This window comes from Microcaecilia unicolor, chromosome 3 (assembly GCF_901765095.1).
Source record: "Microcaecilia unicolor chromosome 3, aMicUni1.1, whole genome shotgun sequence".
NCBI classification, from domain to species: Eukaryota; Metazoa; Chordata; class Amphibia; order Gymnophiona; family Siphonopidae; genus Microcaecilia; species Microcaecilia unicolor.
This window is the reverse complement of record NC_044033.1, coordinates 349,520,240-349,543,535: the sequence shown is the minus strand read 5'-3', so window position 1 is coordinate 349,543,535 and position 23,296 is coordinate 349,520,240. Positions and strand designations below refer to the sequence as shown.

General features: G+C 43.8%; 1 protein-coding gene across 1 annotated transcript in view; it reads right to left on the bottom strand.

The window, feature by feature from the left end:
• Positions 1-11,116: 11,116 nt before the first annotated feature.
• LOC115466908 (tumor protein D53 homolog) overlaps positions 11,117-23,296 on the bottom strand; it is a 219,406-nt gene continuing 207,226 nt past the window's right edge. Inside the window, 2 exon segments of the mRNA XM_030198486.1 lie at positions 11,117-13,266; positions 22,065-22,125. Coding sequence (XP_030054346.1) covers positions 13,135-13,266; positions 22,065-22,125 — 193 coding nt within the window. The 3' untranslated portion in view covers positions 11,117-13,134.

Below are 23,296 nucleotides of genomic sequence, written 5' to 3'. Positions count from 1 at the left end.
ACTAATCCTGAGCTAGAGCTTGAAAAGGCATGAGCTAAATAAATACAAATGTTCCAAGAATTATTCACTTCCTGTTTTTGGTTTTGTTCCGTTGGATGGTGGACCCAAAGCTGGTCAGACAAAACATTCCTAGCATCCTGTTTGCTTTTTTGGCTGCTGCTGCACACTGAGCAGAAGATTTCAGCGTATTATTTACGACACCTAGATTTTTTTCTTGGGTGCTGACCCCCAAGGTGGACCAGGTAACTATGATTCAGATTCCTCTTTCCAATGTACATTGCTTTGCATTTGTCCACAATAAATTTCATCTACCGTTTGGATGCCCAGTCTTCCAATTTCCTAAGAACTTCCTGCAATTTTTCACAGTCCGCAGGTGTTTTAACAACCTTGAATAGTTTTGTGTCATCTGCAAATGTAATCACCTCTCTCGTCGTTCGGATTTCCATATCATTTATAAATATCTTAAATAGCACTGGTCCCAGTACTGATCCCTGCAGCACTCCACCCTCCTCCATTGAGAGAAATGACCATTTAATCTTACCCTCTGTTTTCTGTCCAATAAGCAGTTCTTAATCCACACCAGAACCTTGCCTCCTATCCCATGACTCTTTAATTTTCTCAGGAGTATCTCATGAGGAACTTTGTCAAAACCTACAGTTCGACCTATTTAGTGCGTTTGATTGGGTGGATCACAATATTCTTTTGCATATTCTGGACAGTATGGGAATAATTGGCAATGTCTATAAATGGTTTTCAGGTTTTTTAAAAGATTGCTTTTATAGAGTGAGATTTGATGGTAATTGTTCAGAGAACTTGTACAATCAATGCGGCATTCCACAGGGGTCACTGGTGTCTCCTGTTCTTTTTAATGTTTACATGCATTCATAGAAATGTTTGGAGTCTATCTTTTCAGCTATGCTGACAATATCACGGTTATAGTCCCCATCACATTTTCAGTGTATCACAGAGTTATTGCAAAACATCTTAAATGAAATTGAACACTGGATGCTAAAGCATAAGCTCAAATTAAATTGAGACAAAGCAAAATTTATGTTAATCAGCTGCAGTTCCAATATGGATGAAAAGTGTATTATAATAAACTAGTAAAAAAAAGGCCCGTTCCTGGAGCCAATGAAATGGGCGCTAGCAAGGCTTTCCTCTGGCCCCCCCCCCCCACCCAATGCACCTTCATTGTTAGTGACGCCATTGTGCCGCTGTGGTCGCCGTCGATGTGTGACTCTGGCCCCCCCACCCAATGCACCTTCGTCGTCAGTGACACCATTGCGCCGCCCTGGCCGCCGTCGATGTGAGTGAATTGCTCCGCCCTCAACGTCATAACGTTTGACGCGAGGGCGGGGCCCCGAGACTGTGTTTTTCGTGGCTTCAGAGCTTCGAACTTACGAACCTTGGCTTCAGTGACGTCAGTCAATAGAACGTTGAGGGTGAGTTTTATATATATAGATATGACTCAGTATTGGTTTTCTCCATCCATTAAGATTTTGGGGGTATGGTTGGACAATAAAAATTATCTTTAGAGACACAAATTAACACTTACACAAAAAAATTTCTGTTGCATAATTTGCATCAAATTCAGAAATATTTCGATCAAGATCATTTCCAACTTTTCATCCAGGCTTTAGTTTTGAGTTTGCTCGATTATTGTAATATTGTCTACTTGGGAGCTTCTAAACAGATATTGAAGAAACTTCTCACTATACAGAATATAGCACTACACTTAATCTTCTCTTTAAAAAAGTTTGATAGTGTATCCTGCTGTTATATGAAGCCTCATTGGCTCCCTGAGCAAGCCAGGGAACTATTTAAATTTTCTTGTCTTGTGTACAAAATTATATACGGTCTATCTCCATACCTTGGCCATGTTGACGTTCACTATGTTTGTGTCAATATATGTAAATAAATTTCCTGAAACCTCATTCATTTGATTTGCGTCTTGATTAGATTGTAAGCTTTATAAAGCAGGAATTGTTTCTTATGAGTATAGTGCTGTATAACTCTAGTAGTGTTATAGACATGATTAGTAAAGGATTTGGGAGGTGACAGGGCAGGAAGATGATGAAGGAGGGAAGGTTAGAGTCGACATGGAGAAAAAAACATGACTTGTATCTGAGCATACATTCTTAAGATGCCAGGATATTTAGTGGTTCAAGGGACAGTCTGAGATGTTCCCATATCTATAGTTAAAAGAACCAATGCACCTAGGCAAAACATTTTCTGGAGCTTGACTGACTGTGTATTACTCCACAGCTGTAGCCGATGTGTCGCTTTCCTGTTTCCCTCCAGGGTTGTTCTATCAGAGTTTGAGAGAAAGATGACTCAAGACACTGCAAATGAGGCTGCTTATGGCTATGACTGACAGCCAGCCCACCACGCCTCCAAGTGCCTTTAAGCTTGCCAGCCTTTTCTAAATCAATTTTGAGCCCATTACAGAAGTTATTAATGTACAACATATTACTGCTCAGTAATAACATAAAAGGCTTTCAAACTATTAAAAATCTATTGAAAATGGAATTTCCACTTGGCTTATGTGAGCACTGAAGAACCCTAGGCACTTCTCACAAGTTAAAGAGCAGCATTTTGTATAACATATTCCTTTCTCCTAGTCCTCCCCTATTGGTCTTATTGCTAGAATTCCTTTCTTTTTCTGTGCCTGGGTGTTTTAACATTTGTTTGGAAGAGATGTGTACACTTTTTTATTCAGGCCTTCCTTCATTTAGAAATTTCCCTTCTCCTTCTGTGGCTGCTGTTCGGCTCTGAGCCGTGTACCAGGGGTTCTCAACCCAGTCCTTGGGACACAGGTTTTCAGAATACGAGATAAATTTTCATTCAGCAAGGGTATAGCCAGACCCCAATTTTGGCTGGGCCTCAGAATCCTGTTCCCTGTCCAGCATCTCTCCTTGCTCTCCCCTCCACCCCCAGGCATTGCTCAACTCTCCCCACCCCTCCATACTGTTTAAAACCTTAATTTCTTTGCTGGCAGTGACTCGTACCTGCTCTTACGCCGGCCACAAGCCTTCCCTTTGACCTGGTCCCACATTTGCAGAAACAGGAAGCTATGTCAGAAGGAAGGCTCAGGGCTGGTGTAGGGTTACCATATGTCCAGATTTACCCAGACATGTCCTCTTTTTGAGGGCATGTCCGGGCAACTGGGTGGGTTTTGCCAATCTGCCCATTTGTCCAGAAATCTGCCCGGAGCGCTGCCCTGCATACATCCTTCCTATTGCTGATCCTTGGCACTGATTCAAAATGGCCACTGAGAGTTGAAGTGACCTTGCGAGACTTCAACTCTTGGCGGCCATTTTGAATTGGCACCGAGGATCAGCAACAGGAAGGATGCATGTAGGGCAGCGCTCCGGGCAGGAAAGAGGGGGCTCTTTCCTGCCCCGAAGAGGTCACTAGACCACCAGGGCAGTAGTAAGGTAAGGGGAGGGGGGCGAAAGGGTATGTGACAGGGGGGAGGGGCAAATGTGACAGGGGCGGAGCAAGGGAGTGACAGGGGTAGGGTGGGGTGAGTGGTGGGGCGGGGCATGTGTCCTTTTTGGGGGGACAAAACATGGTAACCCTAGGCTGGTATGAGTAGCGGATATGAGTTGCTGGTCACTGCTGGCAAAGAATTGAAGGCTTTAAAAGGTACTGAGGGGTTGGAAGGTGGAGTTGAAGGACACCGGAACGCCTGCGGGGAGGAGAGGGTTTGCTGCTGGGACTCTTCAGTTGGCAGGGCTTGGGGAGCCCCACCAGCTACACTTGAGATGTGCCACTGCTCGTTAGGCCTGTGCCCACCTATGGTACGTCAACGGCATGCACTGCCTCCACTGTATGCAAATCTGTCTCATGTGTGTTCATTGTGAATAGCCTGAAAACATGACTGGCTGCTTGTGTCCCAAGGACTGGGTTAAGAACCCCTACTGTATGCACTAGCCAATTTAACTGTAAGATGTCAAAACCAAGCTTTTGGCTACACATCAGCAACTGTCCTTTCTTAGACCGAAGAGGCACATTGAAAAACCTGGAAACAGCTTCAGATATGAGTAAGGTTCATGTCAATCTGTATCAGCTGTACATTGGCTTTGGGTGAAATCTCTTCATAAAAGCGGTTAATAAATCTCAATCAATAAAAATTACAAATAGAAAAATAGAAACTGACATTTTTTTGAGGGGGGGGGGGCTCTATCCTACTAACTTCTCTTTCAGATAAAGAACCGAATTAGGCTGAAGAGAAACCTTTGTCATATAACCCCGCAATCTATAAAAGTTTCTAAAAATTGCATTTTTAAAATATTAATTCAATAATCACCTGGCGCTTGCTAAAGAATACAATTCAACAAGCTAATGAAGCAAGCTAAGCTCTCCTTACTGCAATTCTACTGCATTATAATTACAGAGGAAAAGACTTCAGAGCTCCACCTTCACTTTCGATTTTATCGCTGTGAAGGTTTCACTATCCAGAGATAAAATTTGGATAGTGAAACCTTCACAGCGATAAAATCGAAAGTGAAGGCGGAGCTCTGAAGTCTTTTCCTCTGTAATTATAATGCAGTAGAATTGCAGTAAGGAGAGCTTAGCTTGCTTTATTAGCTTGTTATAAATTGCATGTGCAATTTAACAAAACAATTAGTGCTGATAATTGGGCCCTATCAATCATCAGTTCTAATTGGCTTCAATTAGAAATTACGCATGTAAATTTAGGCACTGAGATACACGTGTAAAAATTACACAAGGGTCCAAAAAGGGGGCGTGGCCACAGGAGAGTCATGGGTGAATCACGGGCATTCCTTTAATTTATACGTATTGTTATAGAATTTACACCAAGGTTTCGTTGGGGTAAATGGTCATGCCTAAATAGGGTCATAGTTCCCGGCGCTAAGTGCTACACTATAAACGGCTTTAAGCGCTGTTTATAGAACAGTACTAAGCATTATTTTGTTCTGTGCCATTTTTAGGCGCCGTTTTTAGAATTTAGTCCATAGTGTGTTCCAGCTGTGATGCTATGATTTAGTACAGCCTATGGAATAAACTGAACCGCGTTTGGATGGTGTGCAAAACCATTTTGTGAGGATGATGAAAAGAGAGGCTTACATTTTCCAAAACTGAATAAGATCATCATTTTAATCTCATACATATGCATACACTGCTGATCTGTAATAAGAGCCATAAAACTTACATTTACATACTCGCTCACACTTAACAGCACAAGCAAACTGATTTTCAGAAGAACATTTAAAAAGTGAGAATAAAAAGGTAATTTTCATTTTAAATATAAATAAACAATCACATTTATTAGGCATCAAATCAATATTATTATTTATTCACAGTAATAAACTGCCTAGTTCCAGGGATTGAGAAAAGATTTTAGTAGTAAAATATGACTAAACCAGTGATGTGAAAAACTAATGAACTCTGCAGTACAGCTCTCTGCCAGTGGGAAAAAGTTCAGTTATACATCCTAGAAATTCATCTTATCATTTTCGATATGGCACATAATAAATCTTGAGGGGCCCCTTTACTAAATGTTAAGATTTACAGTTAACATGGCTTAACGTAGAATTTTACCATGCATTAGCTGCAAATCTAAGTCAGCAATTAGTGGAAGCATTTGTAGCATTTTTCTATTCAGGGTGTGCGTTAATGTTCCCATTAACGTGTGGTACCTGCTCACAGTTTAACATGAGAGCACTTAGGGCCAGATTCTATATAAGGCGCCTAAAAAATCCGCACAGTAAACATTTCCACCTAAGTGTATTCTATAAGCTGCGTCTAGATTTAGGCACAGTATATAGAATATGGTTAGTTGATATCCCCAGCGTTTTAAGACTACATGCTTGCATTTACACCAACAAAAATGTGGTGTAAATCCCTGCACATAGATTTACATGCACTAGGCTATATTCTGTAACTATGGGCATACATTTTGGAACGCCCGCAAAACACCCATTTCCCCACCCATAGCCACACCCCCTTTTGAGCTACATGCATTAAAATTTAGACGCAGGCAGGGGCGTAGCTACGTGGGGCCACGGGGGCCTGGGCCCCCATAGATTTGGTCCTGGACCCCCCCTGCCGACGACCCTCTCCCGCCATCGCCGTGGGCTACCTTTGCTGGTGGGGGACCCCAACCCCCGCCAGCCGAGGTCCTCTTTCTTCCCACGAAAGGCATCATTCTGTTTCTGACGTCCTGCACGTTGTACGTGCAGGACGTCAGACTCACAGAAACAGAATGAAGCCTTGCACCGAAAGAAGAGGACCTTGGCTGGCAGGGGTTGGGGCCCCCCGCCAGCAAAGGTAGGTGACGGCAGCAGGAGGGGGGACAAGAGGGTCATCGGCAGGGGGGTCCAGGGCCATCTCTACGGGGACCCAGGCCCTCATGGCCCCAAGTAGCTACGCCACTGTCTGTGTGTGGCAAGTATAACATGCTAACTGGATAACATTTCCATGCCTGTTCACTGCCTATTCATTGTCCCCTAACAGAAAAATTCTGGAAATTCATTAACGTGCTTTACCACATCATAACAGGCAAACTACAGCAAAACACAGAGAAGGGTGAAGAAAATGATAAAGGGGATGGGATGACTTCCATATGAGGAAAGGCTAAAGCAGCTAGGACTTTTCAGCTTGGAGAAAAGACAGCTGAGGTCTATATGATAGAGGTCTATAAAATAATGAGTGGAATGGGTAGACGTGAATCGCTTGTTCACTCTTTCTAAAAATATGAGGACTAGCGGGGCACGCACAGAAGCTACAATGTAGTACATTTAAAACAAATCAGAGAAAATATTTCTTCATTCAACGTGTAATTAAACTCTGGAATTTGTTGCCAGAGAATGTAGTAAAAGCAGTTAGCTTAGCAGGGTTTTAAAAAGTTTTGGATAGCTTCCTAAAAGAAAAGTCCATAAGCCATTATTAAAATGGACTTGGGAAAAATTCACTGCTTATTTCTAGGATAAGTGGCATAAAATGTATTGCACTATTTTTGGATCTTGCCAGGTACTTGTAACCTGGATTGACCACTTTTGGAAATGGGATGCTGGGCTTGCCATTCTGTCCCAGTATGGCAACACTTATGTACTTATGAGCTTCTGTTAACTTGTTACTGCACGTTAATTGCTTATTAACAAGTAAAGGGACCCCTTGGTTTTAAATAGAAGCTATTGAGCCATGTGGGAAATAGGGGTTTGTTTCTCCAGCCTGAGTTTTTAACTTCACGATTTGGCTACATTCAGAGACATTGGTGGTGTCTGCAATGGTAACACTAGTGCAGTAGTGTAGGAAGGGGGCGGTGGGGCGGTCTGCCACTGGGGGGGTGTCGACTTTGCTGGTTCACTGCTTTCTTTGCCCCGGAACAGGTTACTTCCTGTTCCAGGGCAGAGAGAGCAGGGAACCAGCGGAGCCGACACAGCTCCCAGCGACGTGCACTCGGGGCAGAGCGGCCCTCCCGCCCACCCTCTTTGGTAAGAATGCGCTCCGGAGGGGGGGGGGTTGTGCTCGCGCGCCGAGGGGGGGGTGCTGCACCCGGGGGGGGGGGGGCTGTGCAGCGGCGAACCGCCCCAGGTGTCAGCCGCCCTCGCTACGGCACTGCACTAGTGGCCAGGCTTGGAGTGCATGTATACCTAAAGAAGCTGTGCCTTGTGGGCACTAGCAAAAGACTGTTAGAGCAGTTGAGGATAAATAGGAGGGTGTTCAAATGGGGTAGAAGCCCTGGATGATTGTGAATGAAACTCAATGCACTGCAGTCTCAGTGGGGAATAATTCCAATTAAGCCAGTAGGAGACAGAGAAAACTGATGATTAAAAAAAAATAATAAGACACATTAGGGGACCTTGATTCAGACCTAGTCACCTACTTTTTACAATCCATGCAGAAGATCCATAAAGATGTCTAAAACCCTTCTTTGAAGGTAATCTATGCTGTAATCCTCAGTCTGAATTGAGTCCTGAAATTATCCACATGTGATGAAGGGCCTCAGAATTAGGGTTACCATATTTTGTCCTCTCAAAAACAGGACACATGTCCCACCCCTGCCATGCCCCTTTTGCATCCTCGCCCCGCCCCCTGTCACATATTCCCCTCCCCTGCCTCCCCTCCCCTGGGTTACCTCCCCTCCCCTTACTTACTGTCTACTGCCCTGGTGGTCTAGTGACCTCTTCGGGGCAGGAAAGAACCCCCTCTTTCTTGCCCAGAGCTCTGTCCTTGCCCTGCATCCTCCTGTTGCTGTGCTCGGGATTCAAAATGGCTGCCGAGAGTTGAAATCTTGCAAGGCTGCTTCAACTCTCGGTGGCCATTTTGAATCCCGAGCACAGCAACAGGAGGATGCAGGGCAAGGGCAGCACTCCCAGCCGGTTAAGAGGGGGCTCTTTCCTGCCCCGAAGAGGTCACTAGACCACCAGGGCAGTAGATAGTAAGTAAGGGAAGGGGAGGCTAGGATAGGCCTGCCGCCTACCTACCCGTTTGTCCAGAAATCCGGACAAACAGGCGGACTGGCAAAACCCATCCGGATGCCCGGGCATGTCCTCAAAAAGAGGACATGTCCGGGTAAATCTGGACATATGGTAACCCTATTCAGAATCAACAATGGCTTTCTGCTGTACAGACGTGACAGTACAGCATATGGTTCTCTGCTTCCATGTTCAACTTGGAATGTTTCTAACCATGTTGAAAATACTAGGATGCATTTGGAAGAGATTAAGGTCCTGACTTTCCACTGTGACTTGCGGATGAAGCCATTCATGATTTAAGGGTTGGGGAAACCTGCTTGAACAGTCCCACTGATTGATGTTGCAACACCATTTCATTCAGGCCGAACTATGCTACTTTCTCCCCCTGGCAGAAGTGGGATTCTAGTTCCAGTTTCTGAAAGAAAGAAAAAAAACACAAAAAACAAAACAACAGCACAGGGGTGGGCAACCACAGTCCTTGAGGGCCACAACCGAGTTGGGTTTTCAAGGTTTCAACAATGACTATGCATGCATGATGTACTGCTTCCATTGGTTACAAGTAGATCTCATGCATATTCACTGTGGGAATCTTGAAAACTTGACTGAGTTGTGGCCCTCATGGACCGTGATTGCTCTCCCCTGCCCTGGAACCTTAATCTTCACTCCTAATCCTTGAGGGTCACCAATAGGTTAGGCTTTCAGGAGATCTGTATATAATGGGGACAGTATGCAGTGGCATACCAAGGGGGGGGGGGGCGGTCCGCCCCGGGTGCACGCCGCTGGGGGGGTGCTGCGCGCCGGTCAGCTTAGTTCGTTTCCATGCTCCCTCTGCCCCGGAACAGGAAGTAACCTGTTCTGGGGCAGAGGGAGTATGGAAACGAACGAAGCTGACAGGCGCGCGGCACCCCCCCTCCCCCAGCAGCGTGCACCCAGGGGGCGGGGAGCATCGGCGATCCACCCCGGGTGTCAGCCCCCCTAGGAATGCCACTGACAGTAGGTAAGAAAATCCCTCTCATCCATAACCAGCCCACGGATTGGGTGTTAAGACCAAGGCCTTCAATGAAACAGGAAAAAAATAAGAATTGATCACCCTACCTAAATGCATGTGGGACAGGAGGCAATGCTGAATGATGCAAGTAGTCAAGTCACCCCTGCAAACTCCAGTTCTCTAGGACATCAGCACTTATCCTTTGCCCCCACCCCCAAATCTCTGGATTAGTTACATTTGAGGTGCCTGATGAGGAGTGCTCTCTATGTTTACCAGTAAGCAACTGGTAAACACACTAAAATGGCAACACTGGTCAATGGGGCAGTGGGAGGCAGATCCAGAACAAAGTGTCTCTTTACTGTTCTAATGTCCTGAAGTACCTCAGGGACTACCAATCATGCATTCACTGCACCGTGAAAGCAGAACGTCCCTGCCCATGTTGCATGTGCACTGTACCCCCTCTACAAAAAAGAGACACATGCTGGCCTGCAGAGCTGTAAGGATGCAAGCTGCATGCCTGTGCAATGGGGCAGTAAGAAGAAGGATAGAATCCAGGAAAAAATACTTAAAATACTAGTCATACAGTACAATCCAAGATAAAAGCACAATAGGAAACCCAACAACTGAGACATTAATGTTTTAAAAAGACACTGCAAGGCATTAAAAACTTACATACATTTGGTCTCCTCTGCCACTTCTTTTTTAAAGCAGAGCTATGTTCGAACCACCACTTAAAATTAAGCCTCTAGAATGTATCAGTGGATGTAAAATAATGTAGATATCTGCAGGAGTAGAATGTTCTACTAGAAACACAGTTGACTATGAATTCCTATAGCAAAATCTCTCCCAGGGTAATGGTCACTAGGGAAGCTATACAGTTTTTATCTGTAATTGATGCAAACATATTTCTGAGGTTTAGTGTTTCAAACACTGCCAAAAGACCCCCTGTCATGAGCCTCCATTCCTGCCCTTCTTTCACACTTCCTAATAGCAGGTCTCAAAAGACTGTGCCTGTTTCTAGAATTCTTCTGTTTGTTTATTTTTTTCTTTTGAAATGCCAAGGTTACATACGTTTGGGTGGTACTACCAAACCCAGGCCAGTGGCTTTGCAAAATCTGAAAACTTTATAATCAGAAATTAAGAAACGTAAATCATCCCCCCATATTGATTTCCCCCATTGTTGCTTGCCATGACCCAGTAACCTCATCACTGTTCCCGACACATGGTTTCATTCAGTGGTGTGCTGGAGCAGGCTCTCACAGACTCGCAAGAGCCGGTTGTTAAGTTTTTAAGAATTTTGGGAGCTGGTTGTTAAAATAGGGCCCTCCATGGCTACTTTAACAACTGGCTCCCAAAATGTGGGCTTGGGCCCTCTGCTGAATTATCTTTTACTTTGCTGGTGGGGATGCTGAGCCCTGCCAGCCAAGTAAATAGACTACTGCTGCTCCCCGCTCCTTGTTTCCAGCTATGGGCAACAGGCTGGGACTTCTCGAGCATGTGAGAGAAGTTCCAGCATGCTGCTCAGAGCAAGACGTTGGGAATGGTGGCAGTCCATTTATTGGCTGCCAGCAAAGGTATGCCTAGCGTGCCCGCACAAAGGGAGGGGGAGGGAAGAGAGAGAGGCAAGTGTTGCTCCCCCCCAACCCCGGCCACCCCTGGCCTTTCCAACTGCAGAGCTGGCTACGTCCGGAGAAAGAGCCTATTGTTAAAAATTTACCAGCACACCCCTGGTTTCATTCCCTCCCCCACACATATTGCACCTGTTATCATCCTTATTTTTATAAAGCATTATCTCATGTGTGCATCACTATACAGATACATGTAAGGGACAAACCCTGCTTGGAGCTTACAATCTATTGCTGGACTTCTTATCCCAGTCCTCAGGGCACATCATGTCCCATTGGGTTATAAAGATATCCACCATGAATATGCATGAGATTTGCAAATGAAAGGAGGATGTGCATGCCAACCTATATTATGCATGTTCATTGTTAAAAAATGTTTCTTTATGAGATTCAAGCAATCATCTTACATGTTCCCAAACCCAGGTTAACACGAAAAACATATGAACTCAAAATCCCAGGAAACCCGTAAACTTAATATATTAAAATTTGCAGTCTATCATTACACTTCCTCATTTAAGGCAACAGTCACAAGGCATATAAAGATGATGGTGAAATTCAACTGGATAATGATAGTGTCACTTGTGATGAAACCCCCCCCCCCCCCCCCACTTATCTTGTTACATGTCTGCTCAACATATTGCCGTAAACCAATCTGAGTTGATAGAGATGGTGTGTAGTATATCAAATCTTCTTATTACACCCCAGCTTGGATCCAGGATTCGTTTTCTGAGAAAGCTTCATCAGGGGGTACCTCCATAAGAACAAAAATTCAATGAACAACTACACTTTAATAAACAAAAAATAACAAATTAGAAAAAAAACTTACAAGCTAATACTCTGATCAGGCTCATAATGCAGTAAGAATGTCAGACCCAAGATGGAGTCCGGAGAGACCAGCACGCCAATCTGTACTTGACGGTTTTTAATAAAACAGAGATTGGCATGCTGGTCTCTCCGGACTCCATCTTGGGACACTATCATTATCTAGTTGAATCTGACCATCATCTTTATATTCCTTGTGACTGCTGCCTTAAATAATTGAGGAAGTGCGGTGATAGAGAAAGGTGGCTATTTATGTGAGTTTCACTTGAATCACACTGGTTTTCTAAGTTCCTTCACTGCAAATTTTAATATATTAAATTTATGGGTTTCCTGGGATTTGGAGTTTATGAATATTCATTATGGATATCCAGAAAAACCAATAGGACTTGGTGGGCCCGAGGACTGAGTTGAGAAGGCGTAATCTAGTGAATACGACAAGACAAAGAAGGCAAAAGCAAATGAGAGATGTGAGTTAAAGCAGTGAGGCCATGACTGGGATCAATTCAGGAAGAGGAACTATAACTGATTCAAGCTGTTTAAAAAAAAATGAAGAGACCCCTTGGAAATCTATAAAAAGTGGGGTAGGTAGGTATGGTATGACGTGAGAGAGCTTCAAAGTGCGACAGATCTGCACTTTAAAAAAAGCTTCAGCTCTTCCCTCCCGTCTTGCCTTTCCCCACTAAATTAAGCACACACATTGTTTGCAAGTTTACAAAATGGGATCAAGGGGATGTGATTAACACATTACCAGTGGGGAGCATGGGGAAAGGTATGGGAATAAGTGTAACATATTTGTAAAGCTTGGCTTGGTGCTCCACTGGGTCCCCATTTACCTCTGCTTTTTATGGCAAAGGAAGACTCAGTTTAGGGAGAGGGGCTCTTTAAAATGGAAAACAGATCAGCCCAAAGGTTAGTTAGTGTTCTAAATACATCAGTTCTCATCTCAGGAAGCTCCTGCAATCTGATGTGTGAGTACTGCAGAAGGAGGAGGAAGGAGTGAGGGGTGAAAGCAGCTAATGACCCTTTTATGACACCTAAGGTTAAGTCAAAGAGTAGAATTGCATGCTGCTATGACAAAGGCTGGGACTTGAACCTTGCAAGTTTTACATGATGAAGGAGGAGAACGAAAGTAAAGTTCCTTGGTGCCCTCACTACTTGAAACCACATTTACTCAAACTCAGTCCATTTGCTAGAAGGAATTCCGGGAGAGAAGCACAGGAAGCGTGTGGGTGGCAACAAAGAGCGTATGATCTTAACACTGCAGCTCTTCCTCGCTCTCAGGCAGTCGGCTCTCTAAGACAGAGCTCTGTGCACTGGCGTGTGCTGCAGAACTCAGAACTTCTTCAAAATTGCCTCCACTGGGAGCTGGTCCTCCAACCCTGGTCTGTGATCAGGCAAAGGGGAAAAAAAACAACAGCATTAAATCAGTTCCCAGTTATGTTAAATTTTAAATAAATCCGCTTTATTTATAGCTGTAAGACAACAAATTAGGCTTGTGGCATCGCACATAAGTTTGCTTGAAAGATTACGTTGAACCTCACCCCAACACTCCTCTCCTTCATGGTTTATACATCTTTCCAAAATTATAAACATTAGTCTCACCTGGGAAATGAGACTTCTCTCAGCAGTAAGACGAACGCACACAGGGGTAATTTTATAAAGGCTTTTTTACAAGCAAACAGCATCCTATTATTCCCACTCACAAGCACATACTATGAGAACCCGAGTCTCACCCGAGTGAATTCTGGACCCAGGTCACAGAGGAAACACTCTCACACTGCTTCAGCTTCCCAGCTTCTCCTCATTCTCAGGCCATGCATACTCACTCTATTTTCCATTCTCCGTTGCAGTCAAACGGGGGTAGGTGATGATCTGGAATAGCAGTTGGGGTCTTTGGGAAACATTTATCCGCTCCCAGGATCCAGTCAACTCTTTAGCTCAGGAACCATTCAACACTCAGAAGGCTCAATGATAACTTCACCTTTATTTGCAATTCTAGCAACTTGCAAACTCTTAATTCAAATGATCTTCAACACAGTCAATGAAACAGATGCTCCAATAACTCAAGGTCAAACCAGTCACCATGGGGAACATCTTTCCCTCATCACCTTTCAAGAGTATTCACAAAGAGCAGTTCCTTCCCAGGGTTGTGCACATAGGCATGACCTCCATATGCCTATCCTGTGGCCAGATGTAATCCCAGGTTGACTTTCTTCTTGATGCACTCTGTTACCACCAGGTCTGGACCTATATTGGCTGTCTTTTCTCTATAGATACCTCTTACAGGCAAACCCCCAGCTGTGGGCAGGCCGCGTCCTACCTGATCCAAGCTTACAGGCTGGATTCCCCAATCTGCCTGAATGTCTGGCTCCTTCACCAGCAGATACGAATTTGAAAGCAACTGTCCCTTAGCTTAGCTAACTGGAATTGGCACTTCAGGACCCCCTTTTTACTTCTGTGGGTCACTTGGCAGGGGGCTTGTAGGCACTTCAAGACCTAGGCAACTAAGGACACTTTTCCACTCTGATTCTGTCCTTTCATTACTTTCCAAACTCCTCCCAAGCTGTAACTGTACAAATCAGGGACATCATTCTTCTGCATTCTTTTCCATACACCCTCCCATGGGTTGGGCTCTCTCCCACCCCGGGACCTCCCAGTCATTTCCCCCAGTGACTCTCTATCAGGTTTACCCGTTTCAATGATTGCCATCCTAACCAGGGGTTACAGGTGCATAATTGAAGGGCTTATTTCTAAAACTCTCTAAGTCCAAAGCAACTAATATGGATTTAGCAGGTTTGGGAAATAAGCTGTTGAACTGTACAAGACCTGGGTGGAGGAGTGTTTGAGAAAGGAGCTTGGGCTGAGTCACAAAGTACACATGTATACAACGTACTTCAGTCACGAACATTTACAGCAGCTCCTGAGCACAGGTAAATGTACGAGGCTGCATTGTAGACCATTTGAGCAGGTTTTGTGCCTGTATTTTATAAAGACACATAGACATCTATATGTCTTTATACAACAGGTGCCTATGTGGCCTCCTAATTTACATATCCTGTTATAAAATGAGCCTCAGCATGTTAATGTTAGAAAAACAATATTGTTTAGCCTGAAGCTAAACCTAAAATCATTCTCAGATTAGCATTCATTCAGAGTTATAAACTATGCAGTGGCCCAAGAAGCTGACAGCCTTTGAGAACCATGATACCTGACGCCTAGGACACAGTTCCAGCAATACCTGGAACAATCAGCCATGAGCAGAAAGTGTTAGAATGGCTCTCTTCAAAATTATAAGATTACAAAAGAGACCAAAGCAATTTTATCTGTTTATATTTCATCAATCCAATATATTGTGCTTTAAGTAGATTTCAATAAATACAATATATCATACAGGACAAAAGGACCCATAGGCAACACTAAAAAAAAAAAAAAGAAGAAGCCTCTTTGGAAGGGGTTATAATAAATATACCGCAAATGGTTTTTAAGGAATGGATTTTATGATGGGTTTATTAGGCTTTACTATATTGCTTTTATTGGATATACTACATAATTACTCTCTATATACTGACTTTTATTTGTACAACACATTGAGTTTCCTCAGAAGGAGGCCAAAATAAATACCATTATTTTAAAAAATAATAATAAAGTTAATGAACCCTGTAAACCGTCTCCAATCTTTTACTCAGCTCCAAGATTTGTAGAAAAAGCAGTCTTCTCCCAGCTGTCAGACTTCTCTAGGAAGTGTGAAGGGGCATTTTCGATAAAATGTCCAAGTCCAATTTTGGACGTTTCGCTAAAAATATCCAAAAATTGACTGGCAAACAGAGATGTTTTTCAGGTCTGAAAATGGCAATCTTTTTGGTTCAAAAATCGCCTTTTTCTAGTCATGTTGTGCTTGGTGTGTTTTTCTTTTGGTACCATTTTTTTTTTTTTTGGGGGGGGGGGACGTCCAAGAGGAAAATGCACAAAAACAGCCATCGGGATGTCTGGAGGCTATAATTCTTAGTAGACTCATCACACAGACATCCCAGCAGAGCAGTGGGGCAGTCTAGGAGGCGCTGCAGTTTCCTGCTAAAATTAGAGGAGTGTGGTAGCCGTGTTAGTCCACTCTTAAGGTTATCAATAGAAATCAAACAAAATAAAACATGGAAAAGAAAATAAGATGATACCTTTTTTATTGGACATAACTTAATACATTTCTTGATTAGCTTTCGAAGGTTGCCCTGACGAAGAAGGGCAACCTTCGAAAGCTAATCAAGAACCTTACAGCCAGAGGACAGAGTTCTAGTCTTTCTGCCCTCATCAGAAAGCAAAATGCTTATGAGATAGTAGCGAAGACAGGACCTGTCAACTAGAAGGTGGCACAACCGGACAAGAGAAGCAAAGCAAAGATCTTCCACATCAATCTATTAAAAAAAAAAGTGGAACCCAATGACAGTGGTGCTGGTCCAAGAGGATGGCTTTGGTCCAGAGCTTCCAATACAGCCAGAACCCCTGCAAGTCCCATTTGGAGAGCAGCTCTTTGCTTCACAGAAAGCCAACCTGGAACAGTTGGACTTCCACAACCAGGACGTGTTCTCCAGCATGACGCCAGACTCATTTCGCATTCAATGATAACACCACTGATCCCAGGGTTGTCATCCGGCAGTTCCCATATCAGATTTTGGAAACCCGACAGCAGCCTATAGCAAAAGGAAACAGTTGAGATGCCAGAACTGGGGGTTGTAAAAAAAAAAATAGTCCACTAGTAATTGGTCGTCCACCATTTTGCTGGTCTCTAAACTAGATGGGAGCATCTGGTTCTGTACTGGATCTCTAGAAGGTGAATGCCACTTCCAAATTGGAGGCGTACCCAATTTCAAGGGTTGAAAAACTGGGAGGACTCCGGTTCATCTCGCCATTGGACCTGACCAAAGGGTATTGATAGGTACCCATCACCCTGGCTGCAAAAGAGAAGACAGCCTTTTTGATGCCTCAAGATGTGTTCTAGTTCACCTTACTAACATTTGTGCTCCAGCAACATTTTAAGGTCTTATCAACCACCTGCTGAAATTGCATGGTAGTTATGTGACTGCCTATTTGGATGATACCATCATCTGCCATAAAGACTGGCCCACCTAATCCAGCTGGAAGTGGTACTGGATAGCTTAAGGCCAGCTGGGTAGACAGCAAATCCTTCCTGGGAGGACAAGAGGTCCAGTACCTGGGAAAGGGCAAGCGAGACCAAAGAAGGTAGAGGTGATCATGAAAGTTACTGATACCAAAGTCCAAGAAGCAGGCACAAGCCTTCCAGGAGCTTGTTGGATACTACTGATGCTTCAGTCTGGGTTTTGCCAAGAAAGTGGAATTGATAACATGCTTCCTGCACAAACTGGACACTGCTTTCTGAATCCTGAAGAATGCCTTCTGTTCTTGTCACGGCTCCACTGTGCTCCGCACCCGACTCACCCTCTTCCCACAGTGGTTAGCCTCTATGGCATTCCAGTGGCGTTCCTGCTTCTGCGCAGCATTGCCCTGCAGTGGTCTCCTTCTTGTAGTGCCAGCAGCAGTGAAGCCAGGATCCCTGTGGGGAGCATCATTTCCTGTAGTGCATGTTTTAAGAAAGTGCCCATTTTCAACTCACTGCCTTTGCAACAGGTCTCCAGGAGCTGTGCCTCGTCAAGCCTTGCCTTGTCCTGCCCAGTTATAGCCTTGTCTGCCTAGCCTTGTCTTCAGCCAAGCCCTGCCTGCCTTGTCTCCAGTTCAAGCCTTGCCTGCTTTGCCTGTCTCCAGATTGAGCCTACCTTGCTTAGTACTTTGCATAGTGCAGTGCCTAGGCCAAGTGACTCCACCAGCCGCTAGCCGGTTCCCGGCTAAGGCCCAAGGGTTCACTTCCCCTGAGTCTGTGACAGTTCCGAACCGGTGCTGGTCAGCCCAGACTTCAGCTGGCCCTTTATAGTACAAACGGATGCATCAGATGTCAGGCTCAGAGCAGTCTTAGCCCAAGAAGTGGATAGGGAATAACACCCTGTGACCGACATCAGCCAGAAACTGTCTCACAGAGAATGAAACTATGCAGCTAGCTGTCAAGTGGGCCTTGCAGATGTTCCAGTATTATCTGCTGGAACAACACTTCTTGCTCATCATGGACCATGAACCCCTCAAGTGGATGGCTTGCTACAAGGAATCAAATGCATGTATCATACAGTGGTTCCTTAGCCTCCAGACCTTCAGTTTAGAGATGTGAGATTGGGTGGGCCCTTGCCTTGCTAGCCCTTGCTCTCAGTAAAATACAGGCCAATAGCTCATAATAAGAGCTAGGCTTCTTAAAATCAAAATCATCTCTGATACAAAAGAGAGCTAGCTTGTAAAAATCAGAGATCACCTTTGACACAGTTACATTTCACTGTAGCAAGTGCTGAGCTGGCAAGGGAGGGGGGCATTTGCTCTGGGACTGGCACCTGCAAGACGTATGAGCAAGAGTTGTTATGGTTATGTAGAGATAGTACTGGGTCAGCTGCACCCCGGGTGAGAACATCCAAAAGGGGGACTAGAGGAAGGTTTGGGAACATGTGAAGTCATTCTGATCAACTGATAAGAACCAAAGACTGGGGTCCATTGGAACCAATGGAGTCAGAATTGTATATAAGCAGCAGTCTGAGGGGTATTAGATCAGTGAGTGAAGGAGAAGGGAGAAGGAAGGCTACAAGGGAAGACTCCAGAAGGCCAGAGAGAAAGGACGTGTCATGTAACGCTGTTCCACCATTTGACTGTTTTATTTGTACTGCTATTGGTAAGATTGTAATAAATTATCTTATTATATCTACTGAATACTGGGTTCCTTTCTAATTACAGACATAGCTACAGCTCAGTCTGTGCAGAACTGTCATGAGCAGATACAGGATTGGGGTGATTAAGTATCTAGAGGGGATTTGCAGTTATTTCTAGGATAGTACGAAGAGCCCATGGCTGATCTTTTTTTCTTCAGGTGGTGGACCCTGACAATGCAGGTACTTAACTGGGCATGGTTGGTTTGAGAGGGAGGGTATGTGAGGGAGTCTGTAGAAAGCTATCACTCCCACTTACTGACATTCTTTCACAATTTCAGAACCACCTTAAACCTCACATTTCCGCCCAAAAGGAGAAGTGACATGGGAGGGCTGGAGCCAGGAGGGCATGGCCCAGGGAGTATAAAAGCTGTGTCTCTCGGTGGGGGGGGGGGGGGGGGCCCTGTTGCAAAGGTAATAATCGATTCATCAGTACAGTCAGTGACACTAGTTTAATCAGTGAGATAGGCTAGGCTTTTGTGCATATGGTCAATGGCCTTTTTAATAACAGGCCCTCACATCCGAAATTCATTGCTGGAGAGCTCTGATTACAAACTATGTACAGTTCAGGTATAAGCCAAAATCATTTTGTTTTCAAATGCATTCAATGAGGGATGTGTTGATGGAAGAGTTCTTAGAAGGGACCTGTTGAACTAAGTATCTAGTGCAGTCTTTTGCCATGGTTAAATTCAAAAATACAGTGCTGCAGGGATCTAGTTGATATAATGAATATTTATGTTGTTTAAAAGTGTTATTTTTTCTTTTGTTTTGATTGTTTAATTATATGAGTCATGTATTATTGATTTGATTTTTATGGATGTTTTACTGTAAGCCACAGGGAGCAGTCTTGTTCTAGATGTGCGGGTAGAGATCCTGTAGATAAATACATAAATATTCCATTTCTATGTTGGTAATTGGGTTGAACTTTGACTCATCCCGTGGTTTAATTAGCTTGACATTTAAATTATTTTTAAGTACAGACTTTCAGCTTTGATTTTTCAGGGCATACAATCTATGAATTTGGTCTTTGAGCAGAATTATATTTATTTATTTTATTTTATTGATGCTTGATATACTGCTTCTCGTAATAATACTTGGAAGCGGTTTGCAATTATAAAATCCAAGTTTTAAGAAGAGTTTTGAATCTTTTATGAGAAGATTCTAATCTGACTGCCTGTGGAAGGTTATTCCAAAGTTCTGAGGCTGCGTAGGAGAAGGCTGTCTCTTGGGTGATGTCTAAACAAATCTGGGTTGAGGAGGGTAAGTGAAGTAGAGAATTTTGGGATGAGCGGAGAGTATGAGATGGCATGTATAATATAAGAAGAGTAGATACATATGCAGGTGCAGATACAGAAATACCCTTGTGTACCAGAGTGAGTGTTTACATGCAGATAAAGGGAGTCTTTTAAGTAGAGGTGTAACATAATCAAATTTGTGTGCTCTATATAATAATTTGATTGCAGTAGATTGAATCAGTTGTAAACATTAAGTGTGGATAATGATAATCCAGAATATGAGTTACAATAATCAAGTAAGTAATAACTAAAGAAAGAATTAAAGAATGTACACAAGATAAGGTCAAATAATATTGTACTGATCTAATAAGTTGCAATGTGTAAAAAGAGGATCGTAAGACTTATCTATTTGTGGTTAAAACGTTAGTCAAATATTACTGGCGCCGGGCCCCCCAGGCTCAGGGAATTTTGCCCCCTGCCCCCCCCCTCTCGGCAGCCCTGCCCCTTTCTTATCTGCTCACGCATTCCCCAGGTGTCACGGTCTCTGGCTCTCGGACACGGGAGCAATGTGAGCCCTTGGACCACTGCCAACAAGCGGCAGTAGTAGGCAAGACCCCAACCAAGACTGGGTATCAAGCAAGGCAGGAGAAGCTGTAGACTGGCAATCTCGCCGAGACCGTCAGGAAGCAGTCAGGAGCACGGAGAGCAGCGCGCTGGGCAGGAAAGAGGGGGCTCTTTCCTGCCCCGACGTCACTAGACCACCAGGGAACATCGCGTCACGTAAGTAGGGGAGGGCGATCCAAAACTCGGACAAGACGCACCAGAGCACCTAGGTTTTAGAGGAGGGAAAAAGGAAAAATTTTTTTTTCCTATTTCCCTCCTCTAAAACCTAGGTGCGTCTTATGGTCCGGTGCGTCTTTTAGTCCGAAAAATATGGTACTTTGGATAAGCCTTGGTTCACTGGTCATATGAGTTGCGACAGTTATATCCGATATAATCTTAAGAGTATGAGTTATCTCATTGACCCCTTTCGCAGGCGCTGGATGCTGAAACACGACCTGTGTCGGGTCTACTAAAAAAGGACTCTTGACTATCCAATGCTTGATGGTCCTTGGAGCTTTTTTGTATTTCTAACTGGGGAGTGCCATGATGATGGTTAAAGGGGATATTTAACAGCACTGTCTGGGAAAATGCTGGGTAGAAAGTCACGCATCTGCTGGTGTTACAAGCAAACGCGTGACTTTCTACCCATGTGGTATCATCACTTCAAGAACTCAAACTCAATTATTCTACATGTTTTATGATTCTGTCAAGCTGATTGATTTGCACTTTTACGACCCCTGATGAAGGCTTTATAGCCGAAACAAGGCCAGTGTTGGGTCTCCTTGCATCAGTTCATCTTTGGCAATAAACGTTTGAACACTGACTCAGCTGTTTGACTTGATCATTCAGAACACTCCCACTTCCACCCTTGTTGGTTTTCTGTGTGCCAACCCCAACACACCAGTGTCTAAATTCTGACCAAGATTTATGTTAGCTCCAGCCTGTTTTGTTACTTCCACTTTCACCATAGTGATGGTGGCAGAGCAACTGGCAGGAGAACTAGATTGCTCCTTACTTTGTTTTCATCTTTGCACTGTCTTCCATTGGGATCAGGAAGGAGGAGGAAGGGGATAACAGTCACCAGTAAGGAAGAGTAGGGTTTCTATGATTGCCAATGCCACATGTATTTATTTTTGCAGTGATAAAATCATTAATGGTTAATTCATTAAACTGCCAAGTAATGTGATTCTATTACTAGAATAATGAATACATGTGGCACCAGTATTTGGAGAAACCCTACTCTTCCTGTACAGTATAGTTGATATGGTCAGACCTGCCCCCAGTCCTCATGCAGAGTACACCAACACCCTCAATCCAAACATGGCTTCCAATGTGGTCTCAGGACCAAAAGATGCCCACCCCGGTCCACTGCAACTACCTTATTTAGACAAGCAAAATATTTACCATCTTTCCATCAACAGACAAACAACATTATCAAGATATATCATCAGTATAGCTTTATAGGAATTGCTCTCAGTATATAATAGCAGTTTTAGCATGTGGCACACTGAATTTTTCACTTGCTATCTGAAACTTACCTTAAGGTTGGTCACGGTACTCTCAACCCTTTCCTCAAATGATTTGAAGGTAGGAGAATTCCTAGAAGTTCAAAAACAAAAGAGAGTCAAGTACTACACCGGTCTACTGACTGTAGCAGCTGGCAGAATTTCAGGGAAGCTGTCAGAATATAATTCCGTATATTAGGGAAACAAAGTGTTATGTTATTACTAGAATATATTACATTTATCCAAAAGTATAAGCTTTTTATTTTTTTCAAGATAGTTTACCTAACTTTTGTATAACTCCCTAGGGGATACTGTGTTTGGTTCTAATTTTTCATGTTCCTGCACCTTAGCCACACTCATCACCACATATTGTAAGAATTCAGGGCACTCTCCCATGCTCAGTTCATCACAGCCCTGAACAGGCATCACACAGAGTTCACAGAAAAATAAGAGGGCAGCACAGATGGCTGAGGAACAGACTTTGGAGGAAACGATTTAAAAACAAGGGGTCTGTTCATACTAAAGAAGTGGTCCAATAGCAGATCTCACTACCATGACCACCAGTTTAATCTTCAACCAATGAAGAGAATCTGTTACACAGGGCACCTTATGAACCCTAGTACTGAGTGGTACAACTCGAAACTTGTGTAATCAGTCTGAGCACAAGGTGCCATGACATCACCACATCACTCTAATAAGGTTGGAAATTCTAGCATGTAATGAAGACATGATAAGGCAGAAAATACATAATAAAGCCACAGTACTGTAAGGAAACAGCATAAGAAATGGAGGTTGGATAACAGAGGAAATAATTAGTTGGGTTAAGTCCAGTAAATAATCCTCCTCTTGGACTGAGGATCTGGTTCTTTCAGACAATCATTTGACTATTCAGGAGCTCTGGATGAAATGGCACCTATGTCATTCCCAATGCACTGCTGCATCAGGAGGATATAATGAAAACATTTTGCACGTCTGTTAGGAATGCACCCAGCCTAGTCCCATACAGTGGTGCACTTGACACTTGGAAGATCATGATCTGAGAAGCTGAGCAGGGAGCCTAGTGCATCCTGTTGCTGAATCACAGCTACTCAGAGGTGAGAGGTTTTGTTTCAAACATGAGAGTTGAATTTTTGGCACTGGGATTTTTTTGGGGGGGGGGGGGGGGGGGGGGGGGTAGGAACACTCTCTATTTTGACTTCCTTTCACAAGCCCTGCAAAACAAGACAAAGAAAGGAAAATAAGATGATACCTTTTTTTAATTGGGA